The sequence below is a fragment of the Carcharhinus amblyrhynchos genome, chromosome 17 (genome assembly GCF_965287045.1).
Source record: "Carcharhinus amblyrhynchos chromosome 17, sCarAmb.v2.hapA, whole genome shotgun sequence".
Classification (NCBI taxonomy): Eukaryota; Metazoa; Chordata; class Chondrichthyes; order Carcharhiniformes; family Carcharhinidae; genus Carcharhinus; species Carcharhinus amblyrhynchos.
Genome location: NC_137340.1, coordinates 57,307,318 through 57,325,437, shown reverse-complemented (window position 1 = coordinate 57,325,437; position 18,120 = coordinate 57,307,318). Strand labels below are relative to the sequence as shown.

The 18,120-nt window shown below is 46.2% G+C and overlaps 1 protein-coding gene across 1 annotated transcript in view; it reads right to left on the bottom strand.

The window, feature by feature from the left end:
• Window positions 1–6,506: 6,506 nt before the first annotated feature.
• The window catches only part of pprc1 (PPARG related coactivator 1), a 36,906-nt gene continuing 25,292 nt past the window's right edge, over window positions 6,507–18,120 (bottom strand). The window contains exons 12-14 of the mRNA XM_080205359.1: window positions 16,566–16,687; window positions 16,129–16,280; window positions 6,507–6,850 (exon numbers count right to left, since the gene is read on the bottom strand). Of these exons, the coding sequence (XP_080061485.1) occupies window positions 6,747–6,850; window positions 16,129–16,280; window positions 16,566–16,687 (378 nt within the window). The 3' untranslated portion in view covers window positions 6,507–6,746. The remainder of the gene's footprint in view (window positions 6,851–16,128; window positions 16,281–16,565; window positions 16,688–18,120) is intronic.

Genomic DNA, 18,120 nt, shown 5'->3' with positions numbered 1-18,120 from the left:
AGGAAAAGATCAGCAAAGACAAATGTGGATGCATCACACACTGGAGAATTGGGGAATAAGGAAATGGCAGAGGAACTAAATAAATACTTTGGGGGTGATTCTCCCATCCTGCTGGGATGCTTCTTCATTGCAGCGGGCTGGGAGACTAACAGAGGCTGTTTTGTGGGGTCTCCACGTATCTCCCAGTGCTGGATTTCTGGAGGTCTCAGTTCCTTGCTGGAAATCAGTGCGGAGTTGAATAAATTGTGATAATCTAATTTAAATAGCGTTAGGAGCCTGGGACTGAATTCTCCAGGCCCTCTAACCTCACCCCCCTGTCCCCTTCACTTCAGCAGGGATTATTATAGCCCCCCCACTTGCAGGGAGCTGGAGTGAAGGAGGGGAAATCAAGGCCTCCCAGAGCATCGGCACAAATTTAATATTTACATCTTGTAAAATTACACATAACACATCAGATGTACAAGTTTCCCCTGGGCATTGGTACCTTGGTAGTGCCAGCCTGGGTCTGCAGTATTGCCCAAGGGGGAAGTGCCAATTCCAGGGGGACCTTGGCACTGCTCATCAGGCATAGGGCAGTACCACAGAGAGGGGCTTAACGGGGAGGGGGCCTGATGGGGTCAGGGCTTTGGGGTTGATCTGCGGGGGTGACGGGTCCACCTCCACTCTGCAGTCAGAATTGGTGGGGGAGGCCAGCAGCAGGCCATCGAGATCGGAGCGGCAGCCAGCTAGGGGAGGGGGAGTTGGGACAGTGGGGTCAGAGCTGCAGGAGGTTTGGGAGATCGAGGTGGGCCAGAAGGGGCTGGGATCAGGCATGTTCAGGGGAGCCAGCGTTTGGGCCTTGGCGGGGGTTCACACAGCCGATGTTGCAAGGGTCACGGGGCTGGCCAGCGACTGGGAAGCTGGCAGACTATGACCACTATGCCTTCACCAATCTCAGTGTTGACAGGTCAGTGCACGCGCAGCGGCTCGATCAGCGCTATGCTGCAAACTGCCCCAGTGGGAATAGGTCCCACCCATTCATTTTCAGTGTGATTCATGCGTTAACTCTGCAGTTCAAGAGTGGGGATTCATTTTTAAACTCCCGCTGAAAAAAAATGTGAATTACTTCCATGCAAATTCAACACTTTGAATTTTTTTGGCAGAATCAGCCCCTTTGTCACTGTCTTCACGGAGGATAGAGTCAGAGAGGTTTACAGCATGAAAACAGGCCCTTCAGCCCAACTTGTCCATGCTGCCCTTTTTTTTGATGACCAAACTAGCCCCAATTGCCCATGTTTGGCCCATATCCCTCTATACCCATTGTACCCATGTAACTATCTAAATGCTTTTTAAAAGACAAAATTGTACTCACCTCTACTACTGCCTCTGGCAGCTTGTTCCAGACACTCACCACCCTCTGTGTGAAAAAATTGCCTCTCTGGACACTTTTGTATCTCTCCCCTCACCTTAAACCTCTGCCCTCTAGTTTTAGACTCCCCTACCTTTGGGAAAAGATATTGACTATCTAGACGATCTGTGCCCCTCATTATTTTATAGACCTCTATAAGATCACCCCTTAGCCTAATACACTCCAGTCTATCCAGCTTCTCCTTATAACTCAATCCATCAAGTCTCAGTAGCATTCTTGTAAATCTTTTCTGCACTCTTTCTAGTTTAATAATATCCTTTCTATAATTGGGTGACCAGAACTGTACACAGTATTCCAAGTGTGGCCTTACCAATGTCTTGTACAACTTCAACAAGACGTCCCAACTCCTGTATTCAGTGTTCTGACCGATGAAACCAAGCATGCCGAATGCCTTCTTCACCACTCTGTCCACCTGTGTCTCCACTTTCAAGGAGCTATGAACATGTACCCCTAGATCTCTTTGTTCTGTAACTCTCCCCAACGCCCTACCATTAACTGAGTAAGTCCTGCCCTGGTTCAGTCTACCAAAATGCATCACCTCACATTTGTCTAAATTAAACTCCATCTGCCATTCATCAGCCCACTGCAATCTGAGATAACCTCGGATGAGACAGAAGGATGAGATTATAAGATTCCCAGAAATGCTACAGAATCAAGGGTCTAGCAGGAATACAGAACTGAAAGAAATTAGTATTCATAGAAAAGTAATGCTGGAGAAATTAACATAATTAAAGCTGATAAATCCCTGAAACCTGATGATCTGCATCCCAGAATGTTGAAAGAGGTTGCGATGGAGATAGTGGATGCATTGGTAATCATCTGCTCACATTCACGATTCTGGAGAATGGAAGGTGGCAGATGTCACTCCACTATTGAAGGAGGGAGGGAAAGAGAAAACGGAGAACTCTATAGACCACTAGCCTTAGAAGACTAAGGAATGGAGGGCATTAGTCATGAGGAGAGGTTGGAGAAACTTGGTTTGTTCTCATTGAAGTGACGGAGGTTGAGGGGAGATAGATGTCTACAGGATTATGAGGGGCATGGACAGAGTGGATACTCAGAAGCTTTTTCCCAGGGTGGAAGAGTCAATTACCAGGAGGCACAGGTTTAAGGTGTGAGGGACAAGGTTTGAAGGAGATGTATGAGGCAGATTTTTTACACAGAGTAGTGGGTGTCTGGAGCTTGTTGCCAGAGGAGGTAGTGGAAGCAGACACAATAGTGACTTTTAAGGGGTGTCTTGACGGTACATGAATAGGATGGGAATAGAGGGATATGGTCCCTGGAAGGTAGGGGATTTTAGTTAAGTCAGGCAGCATGGTTGGTGCAGGCTTGGAGGGCCGAAGGGCCTGCTGTAATTTTCTTTGAAATTTGGCACGTCAGCTATGACTTTCACCAACTTTTACAGATGTACCATAGAAAGGGTCCTTTCTGGTTGTATCACAGCTTAGTATGGGCTCCTGCTCTGCCCAAGATCGCAAGGAACTACAAAAGGTCACGAATGAAGCCCAGTGCGTCGCTTAAACCAGCCTCGCTTCTATTGACTCTGTCTGCAATTCTCACTGCCTCGGAAAAACAGCCGGTATAATTAAGGATCCCACCCACCACGAACATTCTCTCTTCCACCTTCTTCCTTCGGGAAAAAGATTCAAAAGTCTGAGGTCACATACCAACCGACTTAAGAAGTTTCTTCCCTGCTGTCAGACTTTTGAATGGGCTTACCTTGCATTAAGCTACACCCTAGCTATGACTGTAACACTACATTCTGTACTCCCTCATTTCCTTCTCTATGAATGGTATGGTTTGTCTGTATTGCACGCAAAAAGCAATACTTTTCACTATGTTAATATATGTGTCAATAATAAAATCAATAGCAGAGAAAATGTGAAAATCCATTATGAAGCATGTCACTGTCTCACAGCACCATGGACCCAAGTTCAATTCTGACTGTGGGTGACTGTCTGTGTGGAGTCTGCACATCCTCCTCATGTCTGTGTGGGCTTCCTCCCACACGCCAAAGATGTGGGAGGAAGCGCATGGGCTATGCTAAATATACTTGGTTGCAGGAATAGGATGGGGATAGGCCTGGATAAGATTTTTTTTGGAAGGTCAGTGCAGACATGTTGGTATAGATAGTGGAATGATTCTTCTTAAATAAAGTAACAGCTCTTTTGGACCTGAAAAACAAAATTGGTCAACTGATCAGATTGTGGGAAAATGAGCCAACAGAACAAACCCCAGGAAGGGAACTGAGACAAGAAGCCAGAAAGCTGCAGAACTCACCCTCATAATGGATTAGGCCAGACAGATATGATTGGTTATATTGAATAGGTGTTGATCAATGTTTCAGATGGAACAATAGATCAGAGTTTCAGTTGAGATGGCCTGGCTCCTAGGGACGGCTCAATTAATAGGGAAATTGCAATGTCCAGTACTCTATGCAGCATGGTGGCACTGTGGTTAGCACTGCTGCCTCACAGCGCCAGGGACCCATGTTCAATTCTGGTTTCGGCCAGTGTGTGGAGTTTGCACTTTCTCCCCGTGTCTGCGTGGATTTCCCCGAGGTGCTCAGATCTCATCCCACGCTCCAAAGATATGCAGGTTAAGTTGATTGGCTACGCTAAATTGACCCTGGTGTCATGGGAATTAGCAGCGTAAATATGTGGGGTTATGGCCTAGGTGGAATTGTGGTCGGTACAGACACAATCGTGTCAAATGGCCTCATTCAGCACTGTAGGGATTGTATGTAACACCCTTCCTGGGACTGATAAACTCAAGTTCTATGTTAATTACATCGATGCACCAAGTTTCTGCAACCACATGACAGAAAGCCAGAGGAGATAAATCAGAATGAGAATGTACAGATTAAGATTATTGGCAATGGAAAATCACAATAATAATACATTTTAATATCTGCTAACAAAAAGGAAATTGCAGAGCGAGCTGTTAGGGAGAGTGGATAAATAATCCCATTCAGAGACTGAGCAGCGGGGAGGGGGCTGATGGAATCAGCATGTTGGTTACCATTCCAACATGGTTTACAATCATGAGCCAGTGACATTTGGGGATGACTAGAGAACTGCATTTCAGGGATTGCTCGGATTAGAACTGGCACTCCAGAGACAATATCAGCACAGGAAGCAGGAACCTTGGAAGCAAGAGCAGCTTCAACCAGCATCTGGCCAACTGTACTTTACCATCTTGTGCTTCCAAAGCAGATTTTAAACCACAGAGGATTTTCAGTAACTTCATTGCAATGTTAATGTAAGCCTTTCTTGTGATTAATAAATAAACTTTAAGGTTACTCAAGAAATTAGAGGGACGGACAGGGTTCATAAAATTGCGCGTATATATCATGTTTGAACAATAATAAACCATGTCTCATTATCAGCATAAAACAAGTCCCAGTAAGTGAGTAAATCAGACACACACACACACAACACTTACAACAGCCCAAATAGCCTCCTTTGCACCATCCTGATTCTATGGATAAGGCGAGATTTAAAAGCTGATTTGATTAGGCAGATTCAACATGGATTAATGGAGGGAAAATCATGTTTAACACATCCATTGGGCGTTTTTTTTGAGAATGGTATTAGTGGGGGCCTGTGGATTGGTATATTTAGATTTTCAGAAGGCTTTCGATAAGGTCCCACAGAGTTTAGTAAACAAAAATAAAGCATATGGGATTGGGATTAATATTTGGACATGAATTTAGGACTGGTTAATGGACAGAAAACAGGGTGGGAATAAATGGATCATTGTCAGGCTGTGACTAGTGAGGTACTGGAAGGATCCATACTTGGGCCCCCCAGAGTTCACCATCTATAATAATGATGCATTTGTGGTGTGAAGTTACTGTGCCTTTAAGGAAGGTGACCATAAATCAATCAGAAAAACACAACAGGTTCTTTAATAGCCTGGCCTGCATGTAATTCCAGATCTACAGTAATATGGTTGAGTTTAACTGCCCTCTGAAGTGATCTAGCAAGACACTCAGTTCAAGGGTAATTATGGAAGAGTAACCAATGCTGACCTTGCCATGACACCCACCTTCCAGGAAAGGATAAAGGAAGCAATCGTGGCAACATGGATATAAAACGTACTCAAAAGGGCAAAAAACAGCTTGTGCTGAATGGTTTTTCCAATTTTATGATCACTGTTCTTTTTGGGCTAGTGTAAACAGGATAACATTTCAAAGTGTATCAGAAATAGTGCTTTTAACCAAGTAATTAATGAGAAAATATTTCCAGTGGTGGGGAAGGCCAAAAGATTAGAGATTTATTTGGCAAACCATGATTGGCAACATGAGGAAGCTTTTTCTATGCAGATTAGTGAAATCTGGAATACATCTCCCTGAAGCAGATTCAATAACTTTCAAAATGGAATTGAATAAATTCTTAAAGGTTTGCAGGCCAGAGGTAAAAGAGCAAAGGCACAGAATTACACATCTCTACCAAAAAGCCAGCACTGGCACTCTGCTTCACAAAGAGCATTTAAAAAGACCACTCAGTCCATCAAGTCAATGCTAGCTCTCTGCAGAGCATCTCTATCAGTCCAATACCCATTCTACTCTTGAAGCCTTACAGGTTTATCCCAAATACCAATCTAGTTCTCTTTTGAAATCATTGACCATCTCAGCTTTCTCCTCTTTCGTGTGGAGTTCCAGCTCATTACAACTGTGTAAAAAAGTTCCAGTTTCCTCTGCATCTCATCTAAAGCCTTAAATCTATATCCTCCAGCCTCTGTTCCTTTAGCTAATGGAGAAGTTTCTCTTCTACCTCACCAAAATTGCCCATAATACCGGTTGTATCCTCCTGTCCATCATGTCTCCTAACTCCCCAGAATTCCAGGTCTGGGACAAGATAAGGAGACAAATAAAGAGCCAACCTCTTGAGAACTGAGGAGAATGCTGGAGAAAACAGACTAGGTTGTTGTAAGTGAATCTCTGCCTCCTTCACCAGTGTTTGTTACTCTCTCCCAACATCCCCCACTCCCATCCCTTCCTCACCAATTCCCCCAGTCTCTCTCCCAGACCCCCACTCCTCCCTCAGTCCCTTTCCCCACCCCAAGTTTTGAAATGATGAGCAATCGCATTCAGTATTTGTGATATTTTATTAGATTTTTTAAAAGAGGGTTTCTTTTCTCACTCTGAAGGTGAGCAGTGACACAGTTGCTCAAGGAATGCAAGTTGCTCCTTGCTGTTCTTCAGTCACACACCTAGCCAGAGTTTATATAAATCTCAATCTGATCCAGTAGCAGCATGTAAAGAGGAGACATGCAAGTCCCCTCTGATTCTCCCTTCTCCCACACTCCTTCCCCTCCTGCACCACTGCTGCTGTCACCTCCGAAGACTCTGTTTGGCCTGTTTCAGTAAAGTGTCAAAGTCTAAAGAGTCAAACTTGCTTTTGGTTGAATAAGAACTGAATTCTGCATGACTGGAATCTGAAAAAGAAAAATATTCCAATTACTCTCTGAAACACAGACAGCTGCAATAGTGAGATATTCTGCCAGGGTCACTCAGCAGCTGAGCTCATTTACAGCCTTGGTTCATACATGGACAAAAGAGTTGAATGCCAGAGGTGAGGTGAGAGTGATTGCCCTCAACATCAAAGCAGCATACGACCAAGCGTGGCATCATGGAGTCCTAGTGAAACTGGAGTGGGTATCAGAAGGAAAACCCATTGCACAAAGGAAGATGGTTAGGGTGGTTGGAGGTCAATCATCTCAGTCCCAGGACATCTCTGCAGGAGCTCCCCAGGGTTAGTGCCTCAGACCCAACCATCTTCAGCTGCTTCGTCAATGACCTTCCCTCCATAAGGTCAGAATTGGAGATATTTGTTCATAGTTGCACCATTCATAACTCTTTAGATATTGAAAGTCTGTATTCACACAATAAAACAGGGACGACATTCAGGCTTGGGCTGATGAGTGGCAAGCAACATTCACATCAAGCAAGTGCCACGCAATGATCGTCTCCAGCAAAGTAAATAGTCTCACAAAATCAGGTTAAAGTTTAGCAGGTTTAATTGGTAGCACAAGCTTTCGGAGTCCTGCCCCTTTACTAAAGGAAATTACAGCACAGGAACAGGTCCTTTGGCCCTCCAAACCTGCACCGACCATACAGTCTGACTGAACTAAAACGCCCTACCCTTCCAGGAACCATATTCCTCTATTCCCATCCTCTTCATGTATTTGTCACGATGCCTCTTAAAAGTCACTACCATAAGAACATAAGAAATAGGAGCAGGAGTAGGCCATCTAGCCCTTTGAGCCTGCCCCGCCATTCAATAAGATCATGGCTGATCTGTTGTGGCTCAGTTCCACTTTCCCGCCCTCTCCCCATAACCCTTAATCCCCTCTCTTATCAAAAACCCATCAACCCGCGTCTTAAAAATATTTAGCGAGGCAGCCTCCACCACTTCAACGGGCAGAGAATTCCAGAGATTCACCACCCTTTGAGTGAAGAAGTTCCTCCTCAACTCTGTTCTAAACCGCGTCCCCTTTATCTTGAGGCTGTGCCCCCTAGTCCTACTGTCTTTTTTGAGCGGGAAGAGTCTCTCCACCTCTATCCTATCCATCCAATTCATCATCTTATACGTCTCAATGAGATCTCCCCTCATTCTTCTAAACTCTAACGAGTACAAGCCCAGTTTATTCAGCCTCTCCTCATAGTTCAACCCCCTCAACTCTGGTATCAGCCTAGTAAACCTCCTCTGCACTCCCTCCAAGGCCAAAATATCTTTGCGCAGGTGCGGCGCCCAAAACTGCACACAGTACTCCAGCTGCGGCCTCACCAATGCCCTATACAGCTGCAGCAAGACCTCCCTACTTTTATATTCAATCCCCCTCGCTATGAAGGCCAGCATCCCCATTCGCCTTCCTGACCACCTGCTGCACCTGCAAGCTGGGTTTTTGCGACTCATGCACAAGGACCCCGAGGTCCCTCTGCACCGTCGCCTGCTGCAGTTTTTCGCCCCGTAAGTAATAGTCCTTCCTACCAAAGTGGACCACCTCACACTTGCCAACATTAAATTCCATTTGCCATTTCCTGGCCCATTCGCCCAGCCTATCTAGATCCTTCTGCAGACTCTCCACACCCTCCGCACAATTTGCCGTTCCCCCAATCTTGGTGTCATCAGCAAATTTCGACACCCTACACTCAGTTCCCTCCTCCAGATCATCTATATAAATGGTAAAAAGCTGACATATCTGCTTCCACTACCTCCCCTGGTACTTACCATCCTCTACATAAAAAATCTGCCTCGTACATCTCCTTTAAACCTTGACCCCGTGCACGTTAAACCTGAGCCTGCTAGTAATGGACTCTTCCACATTGGGAAAAAGCTTCTGACTATCCACTCTGTCCATGCCCTTCATAATCTTATAGACTTCTATCAGGTTGCCCCTCTACTTCCATCGTTCCAGTGAGAACAAACCAAGTTTCTCCAACCTCTCCTCGTAGTAATGCCCTCCAAACCACGCAACATCCTGGTAAATCCGTTCTGTACCATCTCCTTCTGGTAGTGTGGCAACCAGAATTGAACACTATATTCTAAGTGCAGCCTAACTAAGGTTCTATAAAGATGCAGCCTGACTTGCTAATTTTTAAACTCAATACCCCAGCCAATGAAGGCAAGCATGCCGTATGCCTCCTTGACTACCTTCTCCACCTGCACTGCCACTTTCAGTGACCTGTGTACCTGTACACCCAGATCCCTCTGCCTGTCAATACTCTTAAGAGCTCTGCCATTTACTGTATATTTCCTATCTGTATTAGACCTTCCAAAATGCATCACCTCACACTTGTCCGGATTAAGGTCCATCTCTTCTCTCAAGTCTCCTACTGATCTATATCCTGCTGTATCCTCTGATGGTCCTCATCGCTATCCGCAAATCCACAATCTTCGTGTCATCTGCAAATTTACTATTCAAACCAGTTACATTTTCCTCCAAATCATTTATATATATTACAAACAGCAAAGGTCCCAGCACTGATCCCTGAGGAACAACACTTGTCACATCCCTCCATTCAGAAACATATCCTTCCACTGCTACCCTCTGTCTTCTTTGATCGAGCCAGTTTTGTATCCACCTTGCCAGCTCACCTCTGATCCCATGCAACTTCACCTTCTGCACCAGTCTGCCATGAGGGACCTTGTCAAAGACCTTACTGAAGTCAATGTAGACAACATCCACTGCCCTACCCTCATCAATCATCTTCGTCACTTCCTTGAAAAACGCGATCAAGTTCGTGAGGCATGACCTCTTCACAAAACCATGTTGCCTCTCACTAATACATCCACTTATTTCCAAGTGAGAATAAATCCTGTCTCGAAGAATCCTCTCCAACAATTTCCCTACCACTGATGAAAGGCTCACTGCCTGTAATTACCTGGATTATTCTTGCTACCTTTCTTAAACAAAGGAATAACATTGGTTATTCTCCAATCCTCTGGGACGTCCCCTGTAGCCAGTGAGGATACAGAGATTTCTCTCAAGGCCCCAGCAATTTGCTCCTTTGTCATTCTTAGTATTCTGGGGTATATCCCATCAGGCCCTGGAGACTTGTCTACCTTAATGTTTCTCGAGAACCCCAATACCTCCTTTTTGATCTCAACGTGACTCAAACCACCTACACATCCTTTCCCAGAATCATCATCCATCAAGGCCTTCTCTTTGGTGAATACTGATGCAAAGTTCTCATTTAATACTCACCCATTTCCTCTGGCTGCACACGTAGATTCCTCCCTTGTCCTTGAATGGGCCAACCCTCTCCCTGGCTACCCTCTTGGTCTTTATATATGTAAAAAAAGCCTTGGGATTGTCCTGCTGGACAATACGTTTTCACGACCCCTTTTATCCCTCCTTTCTTTCTACTTTCCTTGTATTCCACACTTGCTTTGTGTGTTAACAGCCTCCTAGCTTTGACAAATGCTTCCTTTTTCTCTTTGACTAGGCTCACAATATCTCTCGTTATCCAAGGTTCCCAAAACTTGCCATACTTATCCTTCATCCTTACAGGAATGTGCCGGTCCTGAATCCCTATCAATTTACACTTGAAAACCTCCCACATGCCAGATGTTGATTTGCCCTCAAACATCTGCCCCCAATCTACATTCTTCAGTTCCTGCCTAATATTGTTGTAATTAGCCTTCCCCCAGTTTAGCACCTTAACTTGAGGACTGCATTTATCTTTATCCGTCAGTACCTTAGCTCACTGAATTGGGGTCACTGTTCCTGAGCTGCTCCCCTACTGAAACATCGTCTATCTGACCAGGCTTAATCCCCAATACCAGGTCCAGTATGGCCCCTTCCCTAGTTAGACTATCTACATACTGTTTCAGGAAGCCATCCTGGACGCTCCTTACAAACTCTGCCCCATCCATGCCCCTGGCACTGAGTCCCAGTCAATATAGAACAAAGAACAACCCAGCACGGGAAACAGGCCCTTCGGCCCAACGAGCCCGCGCCACTGCATCACCCTACACCTATTCTACCCTGCATGTCTACGAATATAGAGGAAGTTCCTGGCGAATCGTGTAAATAGGACTGTAGACAGGGCTTTAAACTAATTGGGGGGGGGGAGGGTGCGAGGGTAGGTGACATTACGGGGTCTAAAGTTAAGGAGAGGGTACAGGTAAGGGAAGAGGCCGAGGATGTCCCAATAATAGAGGGAGTAGGGGGCATGAGTATGGTTGGTGGCGTTACGGCAAATAGGGTCCAGGTGAAGGCTGGGATGACGGCGCTTTATCTGAATGCACGAAGCATTCGGAATAAAGTGGATGAGCTGGTGGCGCAGATCGACACAAATGGATATGATCTGGTGGCCATTACAGAGACGTGGCTGCAAGGTGACAGGGACTGGGAGCTGAACGTCCAGGGGTATCAAGTGTTTAGGAAGGATAGACGAGAGGAAAAAGGGGGGGGGGGGGGCGTAGCTCTGCTGATTAAGGATAGCATCAGGGTGGTAGTAAGGGATGATATTGGAGCCAAGGAGCAGAAAGTGGAATCGTTGTGGGTAGAGATTAGGAACAGCAAAGGGAGGAAGACGCTGGTGGGTGTCGTCTATAGGCCCCCGAATAATGATCTGGAGGTGGGGCGGGCTGTTAACGTGCAAATAAGTGCGGCGTGCAGGAATGGAACGGTGATAATTATGGGAGATTTCAATCTACATATTGATTGGTCGACCCATGTTGGATGCAGTGGGCTCGAGGAGGAGTTCTTGGAATGCTGCCGGGATAGTTTCCTGGAACAGTGTGTGTTGGAGCCGACGAGGGAGCGAGCTATCTTGGATCTGGTGCTATGTAATGAGGAGGGTAGAATTAGGGACCTTGTGGTGAAGGATCCTCTTGGGGAGAGTGATCATTGTATGGTGGAGCTTCTGGTGCAGATGGAGGAGGAGAAAGTGGGTTCCCAGACACGCGTCCTTTGTTTGAACAGAGGGGAGTACGGTAGGATGAGAGAAGAATTGACGAACGTTGACTGGGGGAGCGCGTTGGAAGGTAGGTCTGCTGAGGAGCAGTGGAGGATCTTTAAGGAGATCTTTCTTGGTGCTCAGCAGAAATTTATTCCGAGGGTTAAAAAGGACCATAGGAGAGGTAATAAGCCGTGGATAACGAAGGAGGTGAAGGAAAGTGTTAAATTAAAAACGGAGGCGTTTAGAGTAGCTAAGAGTAGTGGGCGAGAAGAGGATTGGGAGAGGTTTAAATGTCAACAAAGATTGACAAAGAAGTTGATAAAGAAGGGTAGGAGAAACTATGAAGCTGGGCTTGCGCTTAATATAAAAAAGGATAGCAAGAGTTTTTATAAATATATAAAAAAGAAGAGGCTGGCTAGGGTGAACGTTGGACCCTTAGAGGATGAGAGGGGGGACTTAGTGGTAGGGGATGGGGAAATGGCTGAGGCCTTGAATAACTTTTTTGTTTCGTTCTTCATGGAGGAAGAAGTGAATAATTTGCCGGGTGTTAGAGATAGAAAGGTGGTAGGACTGGAGGGTCTCAATGACATTATTGTTACTAAAGAGGTGGTGCTCGACAGACTGGAGGGACTGATTGTGGGCAAGTCCCCAGGACCGGATGGAATGCATCCGAGGGTCCTGAAAGAAATGGCGGAGGCGATAGTGGATGCCTTGGTGGTTATTTTCCAAACGTCGCTGGATTCCGGTGGAGTGCCGGAAGATTGGAAAACGGCTAATGTTACGCCGTTGTTTAAGAACAGTGCCAGGCAAAAGGCAGGGAATTATAGGCCGGTTAGTTTAACGTCTGTTGTAGGTAAAATGTTAGAATCCGTCATCAAGGAGGAAATAGCGAGGCATCTTGAGGGGAATTGCTTGATAGAGCAGACGCAGCACGGTTTCGTTAAGGGGAAGTCGTGTCTGACAAATTTATTGGAGTTCTATGAGGATGTGTCTAGGGCGGTGGATAGAGGAGAGCCGGTGGATGTGGTCTTTCTTGATTTTCAGAAGGCGTTTGACAAGGTGCCTCACAAGAGGTTATTGCAGAAGGTCAGGGGGCATGGAGTTGGGGGTAGGGTGTTAGCGTGGATAGAGGATTGGTTGTCAAATAGGAGGCAGAGAGTGGGGGTTAATGGGTGCTATTCGGATTGGCGGTTGGTGACTAGTGGAGTGCCCCAGGGGTTGGTGCTGGGGCCTCAGCTATTTACCATTTATATAGATGATCTGGAGGAGGGAACCAAGTGTATGGTGTCGAAATTTGCGGATGACACCAAGATTGGTGGAACGGCAAATTGCGCGGAGGGTGTGGAGAGTCTGCAGAAGGATCTAGATAGGCTGGGCGAATGGGCCAGGAAATGGCAAATGGAATTTAATGTTGGCAAGTGCGAGGTGGTCCACTTTGGTAGGAATAATGGTAGGAAGGACTATTACTTACGGGGCGAAAAACTGCAGCAGGCGACGGTGCAGAGGGACCTCGGGGTCCTTGTGCATGAGTCGCAAAAACCCAGCTTGCAGGTGCAGCAGGTGGTCAGGAAGGCGAATGGGATGCTGGCCTTCATAGCGAGGGGGATTGAATATAAAAGTAGGGAGGTCTTGCTGCAGCTGTATAGGGCATTGGTGAGGCCGCAGCTGGAGTACTGTGTGCAGTTTTGGGCGCCGTACTTACGCAAGGATATTTTGGCCTTGGAGGGAATGCAGAGGAGGTTTACTAGGCTGATACTGGAGTTGAGGGGGTTGAACTATGAGGAGAGGCTGAATAAACTAGGCTTGTACTCGTTGGAGTTTAGAAGAATGAGGGGAGATCTCATTGAGACGTATAAGATGATGAATGGGATGGATAGGATAGAGGTGGAGGGACTCTTCCCGCTCAGAAAGGACAGTAGGACTAGGGGGCACAGCCTCAAGATAAAGGGGGGGCGGTTTAGAACGGAGTTGAGGAGGAACTTCTTCACTCAAAGGGTGGTGAATCTCTGGAATTCTCTGCCCGTTGAAGTGGTGGAGGCTGCCTCGCTAAATATTTTTAAGACGCGGGTTGATGGGTTTTTGATAAGAGAGGGGATTAAGGGTTATGGGGAGAGGGCAGGAATGTGGAACTGAGCCACGACAGATCAGCCATGATCTTATTGAATGGCGGGGCAGGCTCGAAGGGCTAGATGGCCTACTCCTGCTCCTATTTCTTATGTTCTTAAAATCTCCCACCACAACAACCCTGTTACTTTTACACATTGCCAATATCTGTTCCTCTATGTCCCCATGGCAGTTGGGTGGCCTAAAGTAAACCCCCAATATTGTGAGTGCACCTTTCCTATTCCTGAGCTCTACCCACATTGCCTCGCTGTATGAGCCCTCCGAGGTGTCCTCCTGGAGTACAGCTATGATATTCTCCTTAACCAGTAGTGCAACTCCCTTTTCCATTCCCCTCTATTCTGCCTGAAACATCTGTATCCTGGAATGTTAAGCTGCCAATCCTGTCCTTCCCTTAACCAAGTCTCTGTAATGACAACAACATCATAGTTCCAAGTACTAATCCAAGCTCTAAGTTCATCTGCCTTACCTGTTACACTTCTTGCATTGAAATAAATGCACTACAGGCCACCAGACCCCCTTTGATTAGCAACCACACCCTACCTGCTCTTTTTGAGAGTCTTACTGGTCCTACTCTCTCGTTCCCCTTCAGTTAATTGATCTTTGCTTTGGTTCCCAACCCCCTGCCAAACTAGTTTAAATCCTTCTGTGTGACACTAGCAAACCCTCCGGCCAGAATATTTATGCCCTTCCAGTTTAGATGCAACCTATCTTTCTTGTACATGTTCCCCGGAACAGACCCCAATGGTCCAGATATCAGAAACCCTCCCTCCTTCCCCAGCTGTTTAGGCACATGTTCAGCTGCAGTATCTTCCTATTCCTAGCCTCACTAGCATGTGGCATAGGGAATAATCCTGGGTTACAACCCTAAAGGTCCTGCTTTTTATCTTTCTACCTAATCCCTAAACTGCTGCTCCAGGACCTCATCACTCTTCCTGCCTCTGTCATTAATACCAAAATGTACCACAACCTCTGGCTGTTCACCCTTTACCTTCAGAATGCTTTCTGTCTGTTCAGAGACAGCCTGGACCCTGGCACCAAGGAGGCAACATACCATCCTGAAGTCTCTTTCACGTCCACAGAAACGCCTGTCTGCACCCCTAACTGTACAGTCCCCTATAACTATTGCTGTAGTCCTGTTTGTCCCTCCCTGCTTAACAACAGAGCCAGCCATGGTACTACTGCTTTGGCTGCTGCTGCAGGTATCCCCTGATAGCCCATCTCCCCCAGCAGTATCCAAAGCGGTATACTTGCTAAAGAGGGGATGACCACTTACCTGATGAAGGAGCAGCGCTCTGAAAATTCGTGCTACCAAATAAACCTGTTGGACTTTAGCCCCTACTTACAGTGAGACTACTCACCGTGCCCACCCCAGTCCAACGCTGGCAACTCCACAACAGGTCTCCAATGTGGGAGAAGCCAACCATTGCCCTTTGACATTATGATCGCTGATTCCCCCATTACTGACATCCGGGTGGTGGGGGTTACCATCAGAGTCTGGATGAACCATCAGCAGTGGGATGAAATACTCTCCTGTTGCATGAATCTGTGCAATTCCAACAAAAATCAAGCAGCTCAACATCAATGCAGGACAAAGCAGCCAGCACGATTGGCAGCCTATCCACCAGTTCAACATTCAGTCTCCATCACCGACACTCAGTAGCAGCAGATTGTACACTGCAGCGACTGACCATGGCTGCTTTGACAGTATCTTCCAACCCCACGTCCACTATCTAGTAGGACAAGGGCCGCAGACACATAGGAACGTCACTACCTGGAGGTTCTCTGTCAAGTCACTCAGCGTCCTGACTTGGAAATATTCATTGTGTCTTTTCGTTGAATCAAAATCCTGAACTCCCTAATGCCCCGTAGACTGCATCAGTTCAAGAAAGTTGTTCTCTATCACCCTTTGAGGGCAATAAATACTGGTCTAGCCAGCAATGCCCAATGGATGGAAAAATCAGCACTTCTAATATGGTGAGAAGCCAGCCCTGGGTGGCCAATCCAAAAGAGGAATGATTGTTATACCTGGCCCTCCCACATCCTCCCAGATCAACAAGATTCTCTTCAAGAGGTGAATTGAAGCAACTTGTTGTTTGTGGCGTTGGGGTTGGGGTTGGGGTTGGGGAGGGGGAAGTAAAACTGAAGGTTAAAATCTCAGCTTGCGTTTTCCTGAACTCACCTAAATCCGCATAATTAGTTTTACAAAACTGCCGCCGGCCACCAAAACAGAGGTCAAACGGCAACTCATCAGGCTTGCGTAACGTCTGCCCATTCTCGATAGCAGCAAATGCATCACATGTATAACGGTATGTGACAAACCCGTAGTTATCTCTGAAAGAAATTACCTCCAATTAGAAAAGGTTCAAAAGACAGAGTGAAAATTATTGGTCAGTTGCTAAAATTCTGACTGAGAAGGGATTGAACCAAAATATAACAAAACAGCCGTGAGAACAATCACAAACTGTATACACATCGGAGGCACGGCAGAAAACGGCCACAAGGGCTGACCACGAGGTACCCAGGGCCTCACCAGATCAGAGTTTCTGTTCAATATTTCCATGAGGATTTGGTGAGTGGGACTCTACCTGGCCAACACCCAACAGATTCTCATCTTACCCTTCATTCCGAAAATAAATGTTGCAGTCCTCAACTTCTCCGAACACTTCAAATCGCCGCCTCAGTTCCTCACACATCATTCCATTCCGGATTTTCCCCACATAAACGACACGCCGTTCCTCCTGTTTGGAAATAGATCCGGACGTGACTGTAAATCTTGTCCCTTGCTCAGATTCTCAGTGAACAAACATCATTTACACCTAAACCCGGTTAGAGACAGAGAGCAAGACATAAAAGGCAGGGGATTGTACACTGGGCTCAGGGTTCATCTCCCTACAGGAGACCCTGAAGTCACAGATCAAAGGAGGACAACAGATACCTACAACACCAGCACCTAGAGGTTCTTCTCCAAGACACTCACCATCCTGACTTGGAAATATATCACTGTTCCTTCACTGTTGTTGGGTCAAAAATATGGAACTCCCTCCCTAACAGCACCGTCAGGAATCATGTCCCACAGAGTGAGGGATGACAGACTGTTCCCATAGAGCAAGGGATCCTGGGACAGAAACATACGTGGAGGAGGCCATTCAGCCCTTCAAACCTGCTCCACCATTCATTTTGATCATGGATGATCATCGAATTCAATGTCATGATCCTCCCCTTCCCCTTGATCTCTTTAATCCCAACAGCGAAATCTAAATTCTTCTTGAAATCAAAAGTTTTGGCCTCAACCACTTTCTGTGGGAGTGAATTCCACACATTCAACACCCTCTGAGTGAAGAAATTTCTCCTCACTTCAGTCCTAAAAGGTTTATCCTCAAACTCTGACCCCTAGTTCTGGACTCCCCCCACCATGGTGAACATTCTTTCTGAATCTACCCTGTCTAATCCTGTTAGAATTTTATAAGTTTCTATGAGATCCCCTCTCACTTTTCTAAACTCCAATAAATATAATCCTAACCGACTTAGTCTCTCCTCATATGACAGACCTGCCATCCCGGGAATCAGCCTGGTAAACCTTCGCTGTACTCCCTCTATAGCAAGGACATCCTTCCTCAGATAAGGAAACCAAAACTGCACACATTACTCCAGCTGTGGCCTTGCCAATTGCTGCAAAACATCCCTATCCCGATACTCAAATCCTCTCGCTATGAACATACCATTTGCCTCCTTTACTGCCTGCTGTACCTGCGCGCTTACTTTCAGCGACTGATGCACGAGAACTCCAAGATCTCAAGTATCCACCTCTCTCAATTTACACCCATTGAAGTAATAATCTACTCTCCTATTATTGCTACCAAAATGGATAACCTCACATTTATCCACATTATACTGCATCAGGGTTCATATCCCAGAGTAAGGGATTCTGGGATCATGGTTGACAGAAGGAAAAAAGTGGCAGATGGAGTTCAGCTCTGATAAGTGTGAGGTAATGCATTAGGGAGGTCAAACAGTAAAAGGGGATACACAATAAGCAGGAATATACTGAGTGGGGTGGATGAAGAGAGAGATCTTGGTGTGAAAATGCACAGGTGCCTAAAGGTAGCAGTACCAGTAGATCAGGTTGTAAAGATGGCATACGGAATATTCTCCTTCATTGGCAGAGGTACAG